At 36.4% G+C, this 20,779-nt stretch overlaps 2 protein-coding genes and 1 long non-coding RNA gene across 13 annotated transcripts in view; 2 read left to right on the forward strand and 1 right to left on the reverse strand.

Moving 5' to 3' along the window:
- slc4a7 (solute carrier family 4 member 7) overlaps positions 1 to 7,187 on the reverse strand; it is a 53,770-nt gene extending 46,583 nt beyond the window's left edge. For 2 of the 9 annotated variants that reach the window (XM_051864650.1, XM_051864645.1), the window contains exon 1: positions 57 to 462. In XM_051864650.1, the coding sequence (XP_051720610.1) occupies positions 57 to 119 (63 nt within the window). In that variant the 5' untranslated portion in view covers positions 120 to 462. Of the gene's footprint in view, positions 1 to 56; positions 470 to 7,020 lie in introns of those variants that run through there. The other 7 variants (XM_051864646.1, XM_051864649.1, XM_051864647.1 and 4 more) reach the window with 7 other exon arrangements.
- Positions 7,188 to 7,377: 190 nt separating this feature from the next.
- Positions 7,378 to 13,248, forward strand: si:ch211-135n15.2 (uncharacterized protein LOC557207 homolog). 2 transcript variants are annotated; one of them, XM_051864763.1, is made up of 7 exons: positions 7,378 to 7,593; positions 9,895 to 10,010; positions 10,120 to 10,203; positions 10,282 to 10,338; positions 10,438 to 10,518; positions 10,787 to 10,882; positions 11,486 to 13,248. In XM_051864763.1, coding segments are annotated over exons 1-7 (735 nt in total). In that variant the 5' UTR covers positions 7,378 to 7,592; the 3' UTR covers positions 11,786 to 13,248. The 2 variants fall into 2 exon arrangements, with proteins under 2 accessions (XP_051720723.1, XP_051720724.1); XM_051864764.1 differs by lacking the exon at positions 7,378 to 7,593 and adding an exon at positions 8,161 to 9,261.
- A 119-nt stretch (positions 13,249 to 13,367) lies between these two features.
- LOC127496881 (uncharacterized) lies at positions 13,368 to 19,296 on the forward strand. 2 transcript variants are annotated; one of them, XR_007925383.1, is made up of 7 exons: positions 13,368 to 14,924; positions 15,029 to 15,112; positions 15,191 to 15,247; positions 15,357 to 15,437; positions 15,634 to 15,729; positions 16,058 to 16,232; positions 18,738 to 19,296. It is a non-coding gene; the product is annotated as an uncharacterized LOC127496881 (long non-coding RNA). The 2 variants fall into 2 exon arrangements; XR_007925382.1 differs by having other exon boundaries at positions 13,368 to 15,437.
- The last annotated feature ends 1,483 nt before the right edge of the window (positions 19,297 to 20,779 follow it).

The following is a 20,779-nucleotide window of genomic DNA, read 5'->3' on the forward strand; positions in this document are numbered from 1 at the left end:
AAAAAAAAAAAACTGCATTAGGCCAGATACACAACAGTGAGTAAAAAAAGACATACCGAGAATTTCGTAGCTCCTCTGGTGGTCCTCAAATTCACAACATCTCCCCAGAAGTCCTGCATTTTTCACAGACCCTGGGGAGGAACTTTAAAACTTCGTCACTTGGGGAAAATCAAACTGCACTTAAGACCGCAAGAGCTTCAATAATGCAGTCACTCAGGTCCGGAGATACTGATTATTCAGCTGGCTCATAAATATGGTCCGCTAGATAAAGTTGTTAAAACCAAAGATAAAAAAAAAAATCAACCTAAAGCATCAAAACATGTAGTTAAAAAAGCAAAAAGGAATGACAAGCTACAATCAGGATCTGTGGAAGAGGAAGTCCACGCACTTCCTAAAAAATGGCAGTCTGCTTCTACCAAGATCTGTCACTCTGACAAGGAAGCAGAAGTGAGAGAGAATCCCGCAAGTCTCTGACAGCGCACACTTCTTATGCTGACGTCGGATGGGTCTCACTCCTGGTTGCAAAGACCTAAACAAGAGGCTATATTTATATCCGAGAGCTGTTTCAGTGTGTGAGGGTGTGTTGTTGTGAGCGTGCATGTGTTTTTCCACGAGCGCTGGAGCTATACATGGCCTGGGAAGCCAGGACAGCATGCCAATGCCCTGAGCAGTTAAAGGGCATGAAGCAATATCAAAGGATACTATACTAAAGCTAATATAATAACAAAATAATCAACAAACCTGTGTAGCACAATTAATCACTTATTTACACAGTGCCCATGCTTTTTTGTTATTATAGGAATCATAATAAATCACATGGAGGCTCCTTTTCCATAATTACTTTTCATTTCATATATAATATAAAGGTGTTATACAAGTAAACAGAGAGTTTTTAGTTAACCCACAATTGTAAGGTTGAACCAAAGGGTCCCTGCAATATAAAGGTGCCTAAAGCTTATGGAAAAAATTAGTAAAACATTCTGATATCAAATGTGTAAAAGAGAACAAATGTTGCTATCACACAGACACAGTGCTACTAAGCTGTAGGTATGCACACTAATACTATGCTCGTGAAGAGAAAGAATGCATACCTGTTGCCCCTGACAACAGAGTAACCTTTGTAGGAAGTTGTGTCATTCAGCCAGTGAAGCTGTTGATGCCTATAATTAAATCTGAGAAGCTGCGCAGTCTGTGTGAATGATGGGGGCTTTATCGAAGAAGAATAAAATAAAGTCCCATTCTAATCTAGGAGGATCCACTGTTATATGGTTTGTATGAAAGAAAGTTCTTAGAAACAAATGTAAGGTCAATAAGATTATTTTTCAAATATTTTGTGGGAAAGTGGTTTTGTGCCAAAAAAACTGATCAACAAGCATAAACAGGTTACCTGAACCACTTTCAGTTGACTAATCGTGTCAAAGCATCACAGACACATCAATCACACTTAGAATCACCCTGAATGTGTGTAAAGCTCACTCCAACTTAGATTACAATGAAATACCGCTACCCTGCAGGCACCTTTCACTTATACTGTGGCAGTGAGCAAACAAAATAGCTAAGCAAAGCATTATGTGTGAAGTGCAATCACAATGATGATTAACAGAATGTGACCTAGAAATAATGCTCATAGTCAAACAACCTACATTCTAATAAATGTTGCATAAGTTGATAAGGCTGACTGATATGGCTGATACTAATAAAGTGTGAAATAAAAGTAAGCTGCACATACAAGGTGACATGTGAAACACAATATGAAGAGAGAAGATTGAAAGATGTAACACAAGTTATTCAGTCAAGAGCAATGAGTGATTTTCTCTTTGTCTTTTGTTGTTTGATTTAAGGGGATCTATTATGCCCCTTTTACAAGATGTAATATAAGCCTCTGGTGTCCCCAGAATGTGTCTGTGAAGTTTCCATTCAAAATACCCCACAGATTTATTATAGCTTGTCAAATTTGCCCCTATTCGGGTGTGAGCAAAAACACGCCGTTTTTGTGTGTATCCTTTAAATGGAAATGAGCTGCTGTTCCTGGCATGCTTTCTAAAAGAGGGCGGAGCTTTAACAGCTTGCGCTTCGGTTGCTCAACAACAACAAAGCTGGAGAATCTCACGCAGCCAAAATGACGACTGTCAGTAACGGTGTTCAGCCTTACATTTCTCAAACTGGAGTCGACACTGATGGAGAGACTCAGGAAGAAGTTACAACTTTTAGAATACAACTGGATGTTTCTGAATGGTTAGTGGATAAATTTATGTAGTTGCTGTGGAGTTGATTCAACTCATCGACTAGCATGTGTCGTCATGTTAATCTTTTGTGCAAAACCCGTATGGACGCCCACTATACATAGCGTACCTGTTTGCCAAACAGAGCCATACACACAAGGCTAACACTTATGATTGCTATCAAATGCTGTGAATGGTCTAATATTTTTTACAAAATATCGCTCGGACAGAAACTCTCCTTTTTTAGAAATCGAGTTTGCCAGGGTCAACTTCCAAGCTAACAAGACTCTAAACAGTGTTCAGTGCTGGTCTGTGCAGCCAACGACAGAACAGATAGCATGCTTTGCTCGAACTTTTGCCGTGGCGTTAGAACAGGTACACCGCTGCCGCTTGCGAAAACAAAATGGCAGCGCCGTGGGTGGAAACATACAGATTCACGCGGCAGTAATATTATAAAAAGATCCCCTTCCTACACAAGGGGAGCGAAATCTGAGCAGCTCGTTTTTTCACATGCTTGCAGGGAAAGGCTTGCCAAAACAAAGTTACTGGGTTGTCCTTTTTCACAAATTCTGGGTTGGTAGATGCACCAGGGACCCGATTACAGCACTTAAACACAGAAAAAGTCCGATTTCCATGATATGTCCCCTTTCTGACAAATTCTATTGTCTTTTGTCACGTTGCATCACTCGCATCTGATGTAGAGTGTTATTGTATTAAAATCATTCAGTTATCGCAAGCTGTTGCGGTATACATATTGTGATATGTACATTTGAGATATTTAGATCATTTCGATATATCATGTAGCCCTCAGGTGTACACGTCACGAGACAGTGAGCTTTGCATGGGGACATGGACATCTTTACTCTTTTTTGGTTGTGATCTGGCCCATAACATCAAACAATGAAAACTGTAATTAAAATTCTGTCATTAATTACTCACCCTCATGTCGTTTTAAACCCGTAAGACTTTCGTTCATCTTCGGAACACAAATGAAGATCTTTTTGATGAAATCTGAGAGCTTTCTGTCCCTCCGTAGACAGCGACGCGACTACCACTTTGACGCTTCAAAAAGTTTATAAAGAGATCGTAAAACTAATTCATATGAATTGAGTAGTTTAATCCAAATTGAATATTAACCTTTTAGTCCCTTTAACATTAACATTAAAGGGTTAGTTCACCCAAAAATGAAAATTCTGTCATTAATTACTCACCCTCATGCCGTTTTACACCCGTAAAACCTTCGTTAATCTTCGGAACACAAATTAAGATATTTTAGTTGAAATCCGATGGCTCCATGAGGGCTACATAGAGAGCAATGACATTTCCTCTCTCAAGATCCATAAAGGTACTAAAAACATATTTAAATCAGTTCATGTGAGTACAGTGGTTCAATATTAATATTATAAAGCGACGAGAATATTTTTGGTGCGCCAAAAAAAACAAAATAACGAATTATTTAGTGATGGCCAATTTCAAAACACTGCTTCAGGAAGCTTCGGAGCATAATGAATCAGCGTGTCGAATCCGCAGTTCGGAGCGCCAAAGTCACGTGATTTCAGCAGTTTGCCGGTTTGACACGCGATCTGAATCATGATTCGACACGCTGATTCATAATGCTCCGAAGCTTCCTGAAGCAGTGTTTTGAAATCGGCCATCACTAAATAAGTCGTTATTTTGTTTTTTTTTGGCGCACCAAAAATATTCTCATCGCTTTATAATATTAATATTGAACCACTGTACTCACATGAACTGATTTAAATATGTTTTTAGTACCTTTATGGATCTTGAGAGAGGAAATGTCATTGCTCCCTATGTAGGCCTCACAGAGCCATCGGATTTCAACAAAAATATCTTAATTTGTGTTCCGAAGATCAACGAAGGTCTTACGGGTGTAAAACGGCACGAGGGTGAGTAATTAATGATAGAATTTTCATTTTTGGGTGAACTAACCCTTTAATGAGCATTAAATTTGTTGCAGTATTATTTATTAATCTTTGTTAATGTTAGTTAATAAAAATACAACTGTTCATTGTTAGTTCATGTCAGCTAAGGTACATTAAATAATATTAACAAAGACAACTTTTGATTTTAATAATGTGTTAGTAAATGTTGAAATTAACATTTACTAAGATTAACAAATACTTTAGAAGTATTTTTATTGTGCACATTAACTAATATGGTTAACTGTTAACAAATGGAACCTTACTGTAAAGTGTTTCCATAATTTTCTCAGATACGCTTTTAAAAACTAAACTAATACTAGGCACTGGCAAACAGACTTTGCACCGCTGAACAGTCTCAAACCCTCTTCTCACCTAAGATTAACAAAATCTTGTACAACACAAAAATGTGAAACAACAAAACCCACCTCTGAAGAAATGCTTTGACTATTTTTCCATGCGAATAGAGATTTTGTTAATAAAAATCTGTAAAAAAAAGATCCCACCACTTCTGTGCTCATTTATTATTAATGAACTGCATTTTAGAAGAATCTCTCTCAACATATGTAAACAAGTGGGACCGGAAAGACGTGTTGTGAATTAGCTGCAGCAGAGCAACTGTGTTGCCTACTGCGCACAGACAGACAGGTCACAGCGCCTCATACTACTGTTCTCAACTACTCTAAACCTGCTGAGCTTATGGCTGTGCCCTCTGTGGCTTTATCAACAGCATTGTCTGCTGGGTCCCAGCACTCCCGAGAGCTGCTGATCCTCCAACCAGAGAACAATGACAAACTTCCTGTCTAATCTTCCATTCTGAACCAGTTCTGTAACGTTACCGCACACTCAACGAACCGTGAAATCTTCCCTCATCGCCAATATCCCGATAGAATCATGGCAGAGAACAGACGAGGAACATCATTGTCCTGAAGACACCTGAGTGATGAGTAAGCAACAGGTGGAAATTAAAACAAGGCTCTTTGTTACACACCAGGAACTGGCCACTGCAACATTTTCAGATACTAGAGTGCTAACTTTGTAAACAATATACATACTTGCGCAATAACTTACAAGCTTTTCCTTATCTGGATTCCAGTCTTACTCAGATTTTACATTTGGACCTTAATCATCATTACATAATACTCACAACATACCTGAGACTAACAATTGTGGGGACAACACAAGATAGTGATGGTAGCAAGACAGATTTTGTTATCTTTAAACTTTAAAAGCGTAACACGGACTATAGCAAAAAAAAAAATCAGTGTAGCGAGGGCCCACTGGTTACTGTTTATGTGAAAACTTAAGCCCTTATTGTTGCTTTACACACTTTGAAACAAAGTAACAATGTTCACACTGCCAATTTAAATGTCAATAAATAAATCATAGATAAATTAATTTATTCTTTGCATTATCATAGATGTGACAAATCAAGCAAATACCATGTAAACACACCTGACGCTCCAAAAATAATACTATCTTTGCACCAAACAAGTCGTCCAATGTCTATTTCTGACTCTTCAAATCCATTGCACTTTGGATGTTATGAGACATAAACTTTCAGGTGCTTACTGCAATTTAGTGTTCCACTTAAGATGTTTCTATTGAATTTACAAACATCGTATGTATGTATTTATTTATATGAGCTTTTATACTTACACTTAACGACTTATAGGAATAATTCACCCAAAAATTACAATTATGGCATAATTTATTCACCCTCAAGTTGTTCCAAACCTGTATGAATTTCTTCCGTCTGCTGAACACAGAAGATGTTTTGAAGAATGTCATAAGTAGTATTTTAAGTAGTATGAGAGTAAATAATGACAGAATTTTCATTTTGGGGTGAACTATCCCTTTAAGTAAGCAATTTTCAAAATGTATCTTAAGAGTTGTTACTATTGCTTTGAGTAAATGATGTAGTACTGTACACATGGAAGTGCATCAGGGCTGTTAGTATCTACTGATGACAAATTTGTGAAGCGAAGGAAATATACACGGAAGTTGTTATGACTGCACGGAAATTAAGCTTTTAAAGAATGAGAGAGAGAGGGAAGTGCACACTACATGTAAACAGTAATAGCAGAAAGAGAAAAGAGAATAATCAATTATTTACTATGCAAATTCATATTACCTAGGTTTACAAAGATAGTCCTCTAAGTGATAAAAATGAATGGACTTCAATCATAAGTGTTCATATTCTGAAAGGATGAAGTGATTATGACTTTTTTTTATTATTATTACTCTGGAATAGTACATCATTATAAAAGGGAAATGATGATGGTAACAGTGACATACAGCCAGATGAAACATTTACGTTTTATAAACAGCAGATCATGTCAGCTAAAAACTAAATGTATATATAAAGAGAGAGAATAAAGACTCGTTATTGCTTGTATGTTCCTGAATATTCAAAATGTAGCAAAAAAAGACGAGGACATTATTGTGAGGAAAGAAAATAAAACATACAACAATGCGTTTATAAATACTTCAAATCATTTTTATCGTTCCAGAGAGGGAGAGAGATTCATCGTCTACTGCGCTGGTTTTTCACCGTTATTGTGACGCAATGATCTAAACGACACTTCCTGGCAGAAGCGTGATCACCCCAAAACAATGAAAGTAGATTTCCACAGCAATACAATCTCAAAATAAACACCTTTCAAGTTCCCTAAGACAATGTGGATGTTCCTGGGTCGTTAACAGCCCAGAGAAAGTGATGCTTTAAACCTATCCCACCATCCGTTTCCCTCATCCCCGTCCCTTTTCTTTCTTTGAAATAAACGCGCGTAGAAACGATCTAGGCTTCCAAACTCGCAACTCTGAAGAGAAACAACAACAAATAACTTTATGCTTACTGTGGTTAGGAGGGGTTTCATCTGTTCATTGCTATCTTCCTCCATTTGTTCAAACTGTCCACTTCTTCCGTCCCTCGCCGGAGACTGATTTGAATATGATATTTCGAAAAGCCCCTTCGCTCGTGTCACAGCCACTGAGCGCGTGTGAATGGTATTTTTACATATATCGGGGCTTGGCAAATCCCGCCCTTTTTGAGATTGACAGGTGATTTCATCCGTTCACTCTCATGCGACCGGCTTTTTTCTTAGCCAATAACATCGCCGGAACGACGCTGGAATATTAATATTAATAAGAAGGGGAGGGGTTGATTGGCTATTGGGTGGCCTTGTACAAAATCCATTAGAGAAGAGAAAGAACTCGCGGTGAGGATGAGCATGATGATTTGAAAGAAGTATTATGGTGTTATTAGGCTTAATGTGTTGTAGAATGAGTGATAACAAAAACAAAAAGGGATGTCAAGGTAAAATTATCCAACCACTCAACAGCCTAGGGATTGGTTGTATAGCAGGGGTTAACCTTTGCAGACCCTTAACCCCAACCTTGACTCCCAGCCAACCCAGAGAACCAATACAGTAAGTTTATAATACATTTTATTATAATAATAAAAAAAATTATTGCATTATGCTAATAAGATCCTTATTTAAATTTCTTTGGTAGTCCTCCCCTGTTTGACAGGGTTGATTTACAACAATGTGGATGAAAAAAAAAATATGTATTGTAAGGAAAATTTTTATTTACATTTAAATGCATTTCAATTTTAGGGGTTCTAACTTTTTTTTTTACCCATCTGTTATACACACTGTTTGCAGACCCTAAATGTATCGTATATTGTAGTTTGGTACAGTATTTATAGTCAATTTTTTAATGCCTATAATGGAGGTTCATCATATTGCACATCACAGCTGTAACTAGTGACTATTGTTTTTTTGTTTGTTTGTTCTTTTGTCAACATTTTAATTTAAATTGTGCTGTGTTGTAGTAAATCAAGACCGAAACAATACAATGCTCATATGCAAATGTGCATTTGCATGACAGTTTTCATTTTTTCATTTGTATTTTTTATTGATGGAGTAATACAGTTTAGGTGGAAAAAAGATTAAATAAGTTTTACTGAAGATTAAATAGCCTAAGTTAACAAGATTAAGGTTATTTAAAAATAAACAAAAAAATCAACTATGAACGATTATGTATGAATACTAATACCACTGATGATGAAAAATACTTTATTTGTGTTACTTTGGCATCAGTGACAATCAGTAACAAGAAAATTTTACATTTTATATATAATAGTCTTTTGTCGTTGTTGTTGTTTCACATTATGACCGACATTGGCTGGATTATTTATTTAAATTATTGTTTTTTTTTTTTTTTTTTAACCATTTACTTCAGGTAATTGTTACCAAGCTGAGATTACAACACTTATTGCTCGAAAATGTCCATCTTTGTACAGGGATGCCACCTTGTGGTTCATAACTTCTCTGCATGTATTATCCTTTGATCTGGGCTATAGTAGATGGATGGAGGTCTAAAATAAACTTTAAAACAATGTCACATTACATTATTCTGTGTTTCTATTCCAGCATTTAACAATTTAAATATATATGATTAACATAATATAAATAAAGGCATTTAAGTTAGGTTTCCTGTACTGTATTTTATTTTAACAAGCACAAACCTATCATGGTGATCAGATATTGCATTGCTCTTACACAACTTGAACTATCTGCACTATCACTTATTTACATTCAGTCACTGAAGCTGGGTCCTCTAGTCCTGTCACTCTAAAATCCTTGTGTCAGAAGTGGGATTCAAACCCACAACTCCATCTGGAAATCAGAATGCTCAACACCTGTTGAGTCTGATGCCTTAAACCACTCGGCCATCCTGACACTACGGTCAAGCAGCGATAAACTTGGTCATTACTTCCTGGATTGCAAAACAGGAAGTTTCACATTTGATTCTAAATGCCTCAAAGATCAGCAAGTGTCTTTTAAAAAAACTTTGTTCCTATGTTTACATCTTGAAACAGTGTGACGTTTAAGAACCATTCTCTTCATATTTTGTGGAGGTGGAGTCTCGAGACTCCTTACTAAGAAAAGCTAAATCAAAAACAAACTGAAAATGACTCAAGACGAACACACCGTCAACAGTAAAAATGACTTATTAAGTACTAAGTACCTTTTCTTCACATACTACTAATCTGAATGGATTTTAAGTTGGGGTAAATATTGTTACTTAGTGTAAGTATTCTGCACTTCTACTGTCTGTCTCTCTGTGTTTGTGTTTAAGATAAAAGCTGGAATTGGCAGCTAGAATAGAATACCAGTGCAAACTATCATATATCAATCTTCTTTATTTGCTCATTGTGCTCTTATGATGGTTTTTGCACAAGTATATCATGGCTGTTTTGTAAGTTTGTGCAGATTTCATGTGTTCGGACATGCAGGATCAATTGAACATGCTCCTTCCAAACTTTGTTTTGGACCTACAGAAAATAGTGACATCTCCTGTGCCATTATCTTTAGGTTGTACTTTTAAGTTGTATTAGGGGAAAAAAACAAAGCTAAATCTAAATCAAGTGTCTTCGCCAACAGTGTTTATCTTCTCATGTGTCGTCTGAGCAACTCTTCAAGTAAATCCAGATTTTCTGCTCTGAAAATGTTTACAGCGACATTTAGTTCCTCTTCATTCTGATTTCAAATTCTCTAAATGTAAAGAGAAAAACATGCCTTTAGGGTTTAGGGTTAATAAACTGCAACCAATATTGTTAAAAAAAAAGTACATTAGCTTATAACCGAAATTGTTAAGTGCATCAGATTCTGAACTTTCATAATTCCCATACTTCCCATAATTCCCACACATATTTCTCTCAGTGTGTTTAAAGATGCCTAGACGTGATGATATGACCAGCTTTTTGCAGCAGCCAGCGTCACTATTTGACCAGCGTGTGGTGTCTAAATTCATGAAGATCAGGCCAAAGGCCCTGGGGGTAAAAAAAAAAAAAAGTGTTCCACTTTAATCTTTTTCTTTTTGCTACATGCTAATTTTAATTTGGGGGAAATGAGGAAACAGATACTGTGTTGTTTTATATCTTACAGGTTTTGGAAATATCATTAGGTATGGTGATGATTGTCTTAGAAATCTGGACAGGATTTTTATTTCTCCTCTGGTCATGTCTAATTGTAAGTATTTTATTTCAACACCAGGGCAACATTGTGCAATGAACAAATACTGAATAATGTTCATTTTCCTCACTGTAGTCAGTTTTAACTGGATCTGTGACGGTATCAGCTGCATCCAAACGTAACAAATGTCAGGTTAGTCTGAATATCTAATGTAATAGAAAATATTTTTCTATTAATACATTATGTTTTAACCATCTCTGATCTATCTAAAGGGTATTTTTTTCATTTCAGATCTTAATCTCGCAATTTCTAAACTGTTTCAATGCCATAGCAGCTGTTATCTCCGTCCCATTTCATTGTGTTGACAGTGATGTAAGTGTCTGTATAGACATCCTGCTTTGAGTCTAACAAAAATACAATATATCTGCCAAACTTACATTCAAAAGTGCTAATATAAGGGTGATCAACTATAAAAGTGGTTTCAACTGTAACCAGATTAACCTCTACACTAATCTGTACTTCAATATCAATCATGATGTGCCATTTCTGACAATTTCTTAAAGACAAATGACTATTTATGACTACTAATAAAATGTGTTTATAATAAGTTTATAATCATCTTGTTTCCATACTCACTCAGGGCGTGACTCTGATTCTCTTGGTTGTCTGTGATGTTCTGGTCTTCATTATCTCTGTTATTGTTGCCTCATCTTCTTGTGACTGCTGCACGAAGAAGGTAACTCATCAAGATGAAGTTCAAAGACTCTTATCTTAAATAATCTTTAAAAATGTACACATTAAAAAAAACTAAAATACAATTTTGACACTATTTACTGACCCTTGTGCCATTCCATACCCCTATTACATTTCTTCTGTGGAACACAAAAGGTAAAACTATATAGAATATCCTTAAATATAATGAAGATGAATGAGGACTGGGAATTTCATTCTGCAAAAAATGATTCCTTATATCCTTGCAAGCTATATGTATTCTAAAGACATATAAGGATAGCTTTGTTTGAGGAATGAAACTTTTCACTGAAAACCAGCCTTAGTTCTTCTTTTCAGTGAATTAGTTAAACCAGTTCACAAAAGCAGCCTGACAGAAATAAAGTTATATTTGTTTAATGATGGTTATACAGAAAGATCCACATTTTATCTCTTATGAGTATTTAACTCCATTTTTGACAGAAACAAGTGACCTTGTTTTTATATCCTTTCTGATTGGTTAATTAATGCATTAGAAGGTAGATTAACAGCTGCCACTGCATCCCATTGAGATACATCCAATAATGAATGCAACACAATAATGATGTTTTCTTTTTGTTGTGTTCTCTAGTCAAGAGATGTTGCAGTCAGTTATATAAACAGAGATGTGTCTTACATGCCTGACAACAATATTATGATTCAGGGCCAACAAGGCCCTTTTGCACCTCCACCAAACTATGATCCAAGTCCTTCTGCACCTCCAGCATACTACAACCCAAGTCCTTCTGCACCTCCAGCATACTACAACCCATGCCCTTCTGCACCTCCACCAAATTATGATGCAGTCCCATCGGCACCTCCACTAAGATACGATCCTGGTCTTTTAGAACCTCCACCAAGCTACAATCAAGTCCTTCTACACCTCCAGTGAACTATAATCCAGGTCCTTTTGACATTCCATCAAACTACTAGGAAAACAAGGAGCAATTTCTTGTCTGTTGTTGAAATCAGTTGCTTTTTTGCTACAGAGCTTTATTGGAGCTACCTATTCACTTTTCTGGATATAATTAAAAAATTCTACCACAAGTCTCATGCTAACATGTTTAAGTGTTACTTTAAAACAGTGTGACCGTTTCATATTAACTTTTATTAAAGGATTAGTTCACTTCAGAATTAAAATTTCCTGATAATTTACTCACCCCGATGTCACCAAGATGTTTATGTCTTTCTTTCTTCAGTCGAAAAGAAATTAAGGTTTTTGAGGAAAACGTTCCAGGATTTTTCTCCATATAGTGGACTTCACTGGGGTTCAATGAGTTAAAATTTGCAGTTTCAGTGCAGCTTCAAAGGGCTCTACATGATCCCAGATGAGGAATAAGGGTCTTATCTAGTGAAACTATTGGTTATTTTCTGATTTTTTTTTTTTTATATGCTTTTTAACCACAAATGCGCGTCTTGCACTAGCTCTGTGATGCGCCACGCATTAGGTAATCACGTTGGAAAGGTCACACTAGACGTAGGCGAAAGTACCAATCCAGTGTCTAAAAGCGAACATGCAAAGACTAAGTCAAACGGCATTTATAAAAAAAAAGGTAAAATGACGATGTCAGTCGATTTTAAAGTTGGAGGAGAAAATGAGTTTTTCACCCTCATTTTCACCTGTACTGGAAGTACACTTTCAGGTGTACTTCAACCTACATCACGCGTGACCGTTCCAACGTGATTACATAATGCATGGTGCATCGCAGAGCAGTGCAAGACGAGCATTGTGGTTAAAAAGTATATAAATTTTTCTTTTTTTTAGAAATTGTCTGATAGTTTCTGTAATGATGGGTCGACAGCATGGGGATCCATTTGCAGCTTTTATTAAGAATAGTGTATACACAGGTAAGGGCAGAGGCAGAGACGTAAACGGGGACAGGCAATGGTCGAGGCAGGCGGCAGACAAACGGTATCAGGAAGCAGGCAGAGATCAGGGCAGGCGGCAAACAAACACAGTCCAGTAAACAGGCAAGGATCAAGGCAGGCAGCAGAGAATCACAAGAGATAAACAGTCCAATCAGCAACAGTATAACAATCCACAGAAAACGCTTAGAAATGATCACCAGGGCAAATCAAGACTTCGCAGTGTGTGTGTGTGTGCGTGCTGCTTAAATAGTGTGAGTGTGATGTGGTGCAGGTGTGTGTGCAATCAGTCCCAGGAATGAGGGCCTATGGGAAATGTAGTCCGAATGATGGTATCAGTATTCCGGTGAAGGCTCCCTCCGGTGGTGCGGGGAAGGAAGTGCGGGAGCCTCACTTGTGACAGTTTCGCTAGATAAGACCCTTATTCCTCGTCTGGGATCGTGTAGAGCCCTTTGAAGCTGCACTGGAACTGCAATTTGGACCTTCAACCTGTTGAACCCTATTGAAGTCCAATATATGGAGAAAAATCCTGGAATGTTTTCCTCAAAAACCTTAATTTCTTTTTGACTGAAGAAAGAAAGACATGAACATCTTGGATGACATGGGGGGTGAGTAAATTATCAGAAAATTTTAATTCTGAAGTAAACTAATCCTTTTACAGTGTGATACCCCCATAAGCTTCCTTTGTAAATGCACTACTGTACACATGCTTTTTATTGTTTTTACAAACTTGGGGACGAGTTAAAAATTATTTTCAGTTGTAATCAACAGCATGTCACAGACACATTAGAGACTGTATTGTATTTAACTTTTAATGATAAACACATATTGAGTTTTTAACTGTAATTATTAGGTGCATTGGGGGTGAATACAAGATATTATTAGTCATCATAAAACATGATCAAAAACAGTCTCTGCCAGCTTATTCAAATGTTTGGTATTTTATGATATTTTATCAGAATTGTGGCCAGTGTTATATAAAAAAAAAAAGACAAATTGCTGCATACTGTATATAAGCTACATATCCCAGAATAGAGTGAAGTTTCAGAAACATCCATCCATTTTCTGTCTGTTCCAGCATCTCAGGCCATTAAAAAGAGAAACATCCTGAACAGATAACCAGTCCATTCCTGGGCTATCACACACACACACACGCACAATTAAGTGTCCCCAATTCACCTGTCTTGCATTTCTTTGGATTGTAAGGGAAACCTAAGTACAAAGTGGTGTCTCATAAACGTGCAAACTTCACATGTCCTCCTGGCTCAACCGTGAATCAAACCAGAGACCTTCTTGCTGATGAGGCGACAGTGCTACCCACTAAGCTACTGTGCCACCTATAACATTTTATGCATAAACAAACTTCCCTTAGAAGGTGGAGTCTCATAAACTGCCTTTCACCTAACTTAAAAAGGAAAGAGAAAATGACAAGACCCAAGACAAGAGCAACATCAAGGTAAAGCAATCTAATGATATAGTAATTATTTTCTTCAGATTGTAGAACAGATCTGTTTGATACTGCTAATCTGAATGAACTAGAGGTTGGGAGGAAAACACTATTATTTGATATTATACAATATGTGGAATACAAATACCAATACAACCTTAGATTGAACCTTTAGATCTTATGTAATGTGATGAATCAAATGAACATGCTTCTTCCAAAGTTTTAGCAGAAAAAAGTGATGTTGCCTGTCTTTTTTTTTTTTAGGTTGTGAATTGTTTAGGATTTTTTTTTTAAAAAAAACAAAAAAAAAACAATCACCAACACTGTTTGGTTAACTTCCCATCATGTGAGTTCTGTGCAACTCTTCTAGTAAATCCTGATTTTCAGCTCAGAGAATGTAAACAGTGACCTTTTTTCTGTTGGTTGCTCTTTGGCTGACTGCAAAGTAACCAAATGTAACACAATGTAACTGATAATAGTATAGTTGTAAAAGTACAATAGCTTGTTAGTAACCAAGCTCTAACTAAATTGAAATCGCTAAGTGCATCAGATTTGAAACATAAAATTTCTTACACTTCCATCCCAACACATATTTCTCTCAGTGTGTTTAAAGATGCCTGAACGTAATGATGTGACGAGCTCTCAGCAGAAGCCATTGTCACCATTTGACCAGTACGTGGTGTCTAATTTCATGATGATCAGGCCGATGATTATGGGGGTAAATCAAACTGCTCCACTTAAAGTTTTTTTTTTTTTTTTTCTGCTACATGCTAATTTTAGGTCCATAACGAAACATTGACCATCTTGTTTTATATCTTACAGGTTTTGGAAATATTATTAGGCATAGTGGTTTTCAGCTTAACAACCTGGAAAGGTTTATTTTACATTCTCTGGGCATCTCCCATTGTAAGTCATTTATTTCATCATCAGGAAAACATTATGCATTGAACAAATACTGAATAATGTTCATTTTCTTTACTGTAGTCAGTTTTAACTGGATCTGTGACGGCGTCAGCTGCACGCACATGTAACAAACACTTGGTTTGTCTTAATATCTTGAGTATTTTACATTTCATTTTATCTGAATGAAAGTAATAACATTATAATACAATGCATTGTTTAATGCATTTTTGAGTCTTTCTCATTTCAGATCAGAACTTCACAATCTCTAAACTACATCAATCCCATTACAGCTGCTATCTCCATTCCCTTTCATGCCTTTGCAAATGATGTAAGTGTTTAGACTTTCTTACCAACATGAGATAGATCTGTAAAAATGACTCCAGAAGAACATTTGCATGTTGGTTGGTTTCAAATGCAGTATCAAGCTACTGTAATTATTTAGATCTATACTAATCTTTCCTTCAAAATGTTTATATCAACCATGAAATTAGTTCATAATCATCCTGCCTCTAATATTCACTCAGGGTGTGACTCACATTGTTTTGATGGTCTGTGATGCTCTGGTCATCGTCATCTCTATTATTGTTGCCTCAACTTCCTGTGAGTGCTGCAGGACAAAGGTAAAACTCAAGATGTGGTTCAAAGACTCTTACTTAATGGGATTGCTGACATAAAATACGTGCTGATAAAAAAGCACTATAAGCTTGAATTGAACTGAATTGAATTAATACGGGCTGAGATTGTGATTTTCATTGCCCTTGTAGTCAGTGATCTTCTCTCCGATTGTTGCTTCGAATGCCTGCTACAGTAAATACTGTTATTGCTGCAGACCAAAGACAAAAATCATCAAGTGATTAACACATTCTCATCATGCTGAAAGGGTGAAATGAGATCGCAGGATGTAAAATAAATGTTTCATGTTGCTTGTTTTCTCTCTCAATCCTTTAGCGAAGACCACCTTGCAGCACTCGAGTTTATCGAATTAATATCCCTCGTACTAATGTGACTGTCAACAATATTGTGCTTCTGCCCCAACCAAACTCTGCTACAACAGCAACAGTATTCACTTCAGTCCAATATGGTCCACCACCTCAACATGGTCCTTCCTGTACCAGACTATAAGGTAATTGAGCTATTTTGACTAGCATGAAGAAACTGTGGCTTGTGTACTAAAACCCTGATAAAATCACAGTGTTTTTTGTCTTTAGGAAATTATTTTTAAACTAATGATCAGTGTGAGGTGTTATTGCATTTTATACTATGGGGCTGTTGAATGCTTGAATGTGATTGGTGGACAAATGTTCTAAGGTGTGCAATTATTATTATTTTCAGGGAAAAGCACTGCTAAAGCAGTTCCAGGCAGGTTGTGACCGCATTATCACCTTATGTGTCCATATCACTTTCCCAAATCATTTATTATATAAATTATAATTATTTCAAAGGTCCTTACAGCCTACAACCGCAAAAGAACCAAAACCCACAACGACACTGTCCAAGCAAATAAATATAGTATACAATAGGATAAAACCGACAAAATATTTCCATGTTTTTCCACAAAATTACGTTTTATTATTTACAGAAAGCTCTTTCTCTCCCACTCAAACACACACACACACATAGAGTACAGACAATACACAGAAATGTGTTGTCAGCGCTGCTCGGACAAATTTATTAGTAAAGTAGTTTAGCAACTTAAAAGCTACATGACATTTCTCACTAGTGAGGTAATGGTGAAACTGTAAGTTTATCTGCTTCAAGAACAGCGTCATTACTGTTCTTGAAGCAGATAAACTTACAGTTTCACCATTAGTAGAGACGCTGCTGCCGAACACTGTTGAGAGACGCACAGACTCAGGTAATTCACACACGCTTAATCTCTCTCTCTCTCTCTCTCTCTCTCTCTCTCTCTCTCTCTCTCTAATAACTGCATTAATAACTGCATTAGTCTGTTAACAATAGCTGAAGCCTCCATAGCTCTAAAATGAGGTTTTGGAATTAGCAACGGAGGCATGGGATGAGATGCGAAGAAATTAGTCCTACACATAAGAACATTTTAAGGACAAAAACCTGACAAATGTCTTGAAATACAACATCTGAACAATGTCTTGAGATGTGGTAACTGTAGTATAAGTGGAAAAATTGAATTATTAGACAATACAATAATGTACACCCCAGGTGTAATTATTATGCATTGTGCATTTTCTAATAATTAACTTAATTAATATTAATTCAAATAACAGCCCCAACATTATTCACAGGGATCCATACCTTTTGTTCCAGACCTGAGGACTAAAGCACAGTAGATGTTCAAGATCCCAACCAGAAGATGAACATAAATTAGTTACTTTTCTGTATTATAATAGCAATTTTTTTAACTAATAATCGTTATATTTCCTTCGAGACATGCAAGCAATTTTTGTCAGCTGTCATTAACCAATACTGCTAAATCTACTTTATTACGGCAAACTTACAGGTTCAACCTGGCATTTTGCTAACGTTCCCATTAATTATGAACACAATATTTCTGAATGTTCTGAAACGTCCCATTTTTTAACATTTTAAATGTTAAAAAAAAAAAAATTTTCTCATTTATACAAATGTTGAAGAGATAGCTCACCCAAAAATGAAAATTATCCCATGATTTACTCACCCTCAAGCCATCCTAGGTTTATATAACTATCTTCTTTCAGACAAACACAATCAGAGTTATATCCTGGCTCTTCCAAGCTTTATAATGGGGCCCGAGATTTTCAAGGCCAAAAAAGTGCATCCATCCATCATAAAAATAATCCACACGGCTCCAAGGGATTAATAAAGCGAAGCGATGGGTTTTTGTAAGAAAAATAACCATATTTAAGACTTTATAAACCATAATAACTGGCTTCCGGTAACTGCTGTACACGAGTCTACTTCCGAAGGAAGAGTGAATTTGAAGTCTAAAACGAGAATTTTTAAAGAGAAATGTTGTGATATAAGAGAAGAAGAGCTTGAGTTTGTTGCCCAGCCCTACTTGTTTGAACCCAAGCTTACACTACTCCTACATCTTACGTCATATGTAGGGTCAGAGGTCGCTCTTCCGCCGGAACTTGAGTATGGCCGTTGCCAAAAGCCATTTATTAAAGTTTATAAAGCTTTAAATATGAACAATTATTTACAAAACCCATTGCTTTGCTTCAGAAGGCCTTTATTAACCCCCTGGAGCCGTGTGGATAACTTTTATGATGGATTTTTTGTTCTTCAAAATCTCAAGCCCCATTCGCTACCATTATAAAGCTTGGAAGAGGCAGGATATCTTTTAATATATCTCCGATTGTGTTTGTCTGAAAGAAGATGAGAAAACCTTGAAAGAACGTTAGCCAAAATTCTGAGAATGTTCCCTGTTAGCTGGGAATCCATTTGAAACAACCAGCCAAGGGCACAATAATGTTAGCTCTTGGTGGGTTTGAACCTATAGTCATTCTGGGTTTTAACCACTGGACTACAACACAATTTGAGAAAAACTTTTTATCCACTATGCTTTTATACTATTACATCTGTAGCCCTGGTTTTAGGTGGTTTCACAAAGGCTTAGTGATGTCCACTACTGTGTTAACTCCTTGACCTATCTTCTTTCGGCTGCTTCCATTAGGGGTCGCCACAGCAGAATTATCCGCACATTGGATTTCCTGTCGCAAGACACCCACACACACTCCTACAGCCGATGTAGCATATCCAACTCATCTAACCTGCATGTCTTTGGACTCTGGGGGAAACCAGCTCTGACGCAGGGAGAACATGCAAACTCCACACAAAAAGGGACCTTCTGTTTTGTGAGGAAACAGTGTTACCCATTGAGCCACCTCTTCTCTATAAAATCTCTATAAGATTCACTGCCAGTCATTTTTAAATCATAGATCTTACTATGTTTTGATCTTCTTGAAAGGGTATTTTACAATGTAGCGTGTCTTTTGTTAATCTTGATGACAATATTTATAATAAACTCTATACATTTACATTTTGCTGTGATCTCTCTGCTGTGTTCACAATCTCTGAGCGCTAAATGTAAATGGGAATAAAATGTAAAATTAGCCTAACTGTAACTCATGTTTAAAAGCGAAATATTTCATAAAATAAGAATGTGCAGGTGTGTGTAGTATCCATATACTCCAGCAGAGGGAGTATTAAATAAACAACAAAGCATCACTTTTTATGAATGTTTCTACGGCCTTGTTTGTGCTGGTGTTTTTGAACTCATAAAGGATGTTCATCCAATCATGTCAATCACAATGTAAAGATATTTTACTTCACTTCTGTAATCATTCTTCCAAGCATATATTAGTATTGCTTCAGTAATTAAAATAGTCCAGGGGGCTAATTATATTTAACAAATTACTAAATAAATAATTTAAATTATATTGCTAAAAATAAGAAAATTAACAGTAAAAAGCTTAAATAAAATTCAGAAGTTTCTTTGAACCCATTTAGTTAATGATGACAATGATTTTTAGTTAATGCTGTTAATTATTATTATTATTTTTTTTTAAATGTGCACCTCGTTTTACTGATTGTTGAATGAAAAAAATAAGACTTTGTACGCTACTTGTGAGAAGTGCCATTTAGCACTTGAGTTCTGTTTATATCACTTAAGGATTAAACTCATGAAATATGCCAAATATATACATAATGTACATTGAGTACCGTGTCCCAATGTATAGCAACACAGCAAACATTGCTATCACACAGGTCGCATGCTGACATGCGTTTAAGTGTTAGACATACACAGTTAAAATAGTGTGACAGTTTCGTTTTATCACCATTTATTTGTGATGCCCCACAGGCTTCCATTGTAAATACACTACTGTAAACATGTTTTTAATTGCTTTTGTTAGACATTCTTTTCTGTTGTAATCAAAAGCATGACACATATACTAACAGAAAACAGAGATTTTTTTTGTTGTTTTTAACTTATAGGTCCCTATCATACACCTGGCACAATGCAACGCAAGTGTTTTTTGCTAGTTTTCCCCTGTTGTTAAACTAGCAAAAGTGGATTCGGACACGCCCGTAAGTGCACCTGCGCCATGTGCTTCAGACCATGTGCTTAGATCGTTAAAATAATGTTAAAGGAACACTCCACTTTTTTTGAAAATAGGCTCATTTTCCAACTCCCCTAGAGTTAAACAGTTGAGTTTTACCATTTTCGAATCCATTCAGCCGATCTCCGGGTCTGGCGGTACCACTTTTAGCATAGCTTAGCATAGTTCATTGAATCTGATTAGACCGTTAGCATCTCGCTAAAAAATGACCAAAGAGTTTCTATATTTTTCCTATTTAAAACTTGACTCTTCTGTAGTTACATCGTGTACTAAGACCGATGGAAAATGAAAAGTTGCGATTTTCTAGGCCGATATGGCTAGGAACTATACTCTCAAGGAACTTTGCTACCGAGTCAAGTTTTAAATAGGAAAAATCGAAACTCTTTGGTCATTTTTGAGCGAGATGCTAATGGTCTAATCAGATTCAATGAACTATGCTAAGCTATGCTAAAAGTGGTTCCGCCAGACCCGGAGATCGGCTGAATGGATTCGAAAATGGTAAAACTCAACTGTTTAACTCTAGGGGAGTTGGAATATGAGCCTATTTTCAAAAAAAAGTGGAGCGTTCCTTTAAAGCTGCAGTCCGTAAGTTTTG

This window comes from Ctenopharyngodon idella, chromosome 16 (genome assembly GCF_019924925.1).
Source record: "Ctenopharyngodon idella isolate HZGC_01 chromosome 16, HZGC01, whole genome shotgun sequence".
NCBI lineage: Eukaryota > Metazoa > Chordata > Actinopteri > Cypriniformes > Xenocyprididae > Ctenopharyngodon > Ctenopharyngodon idella.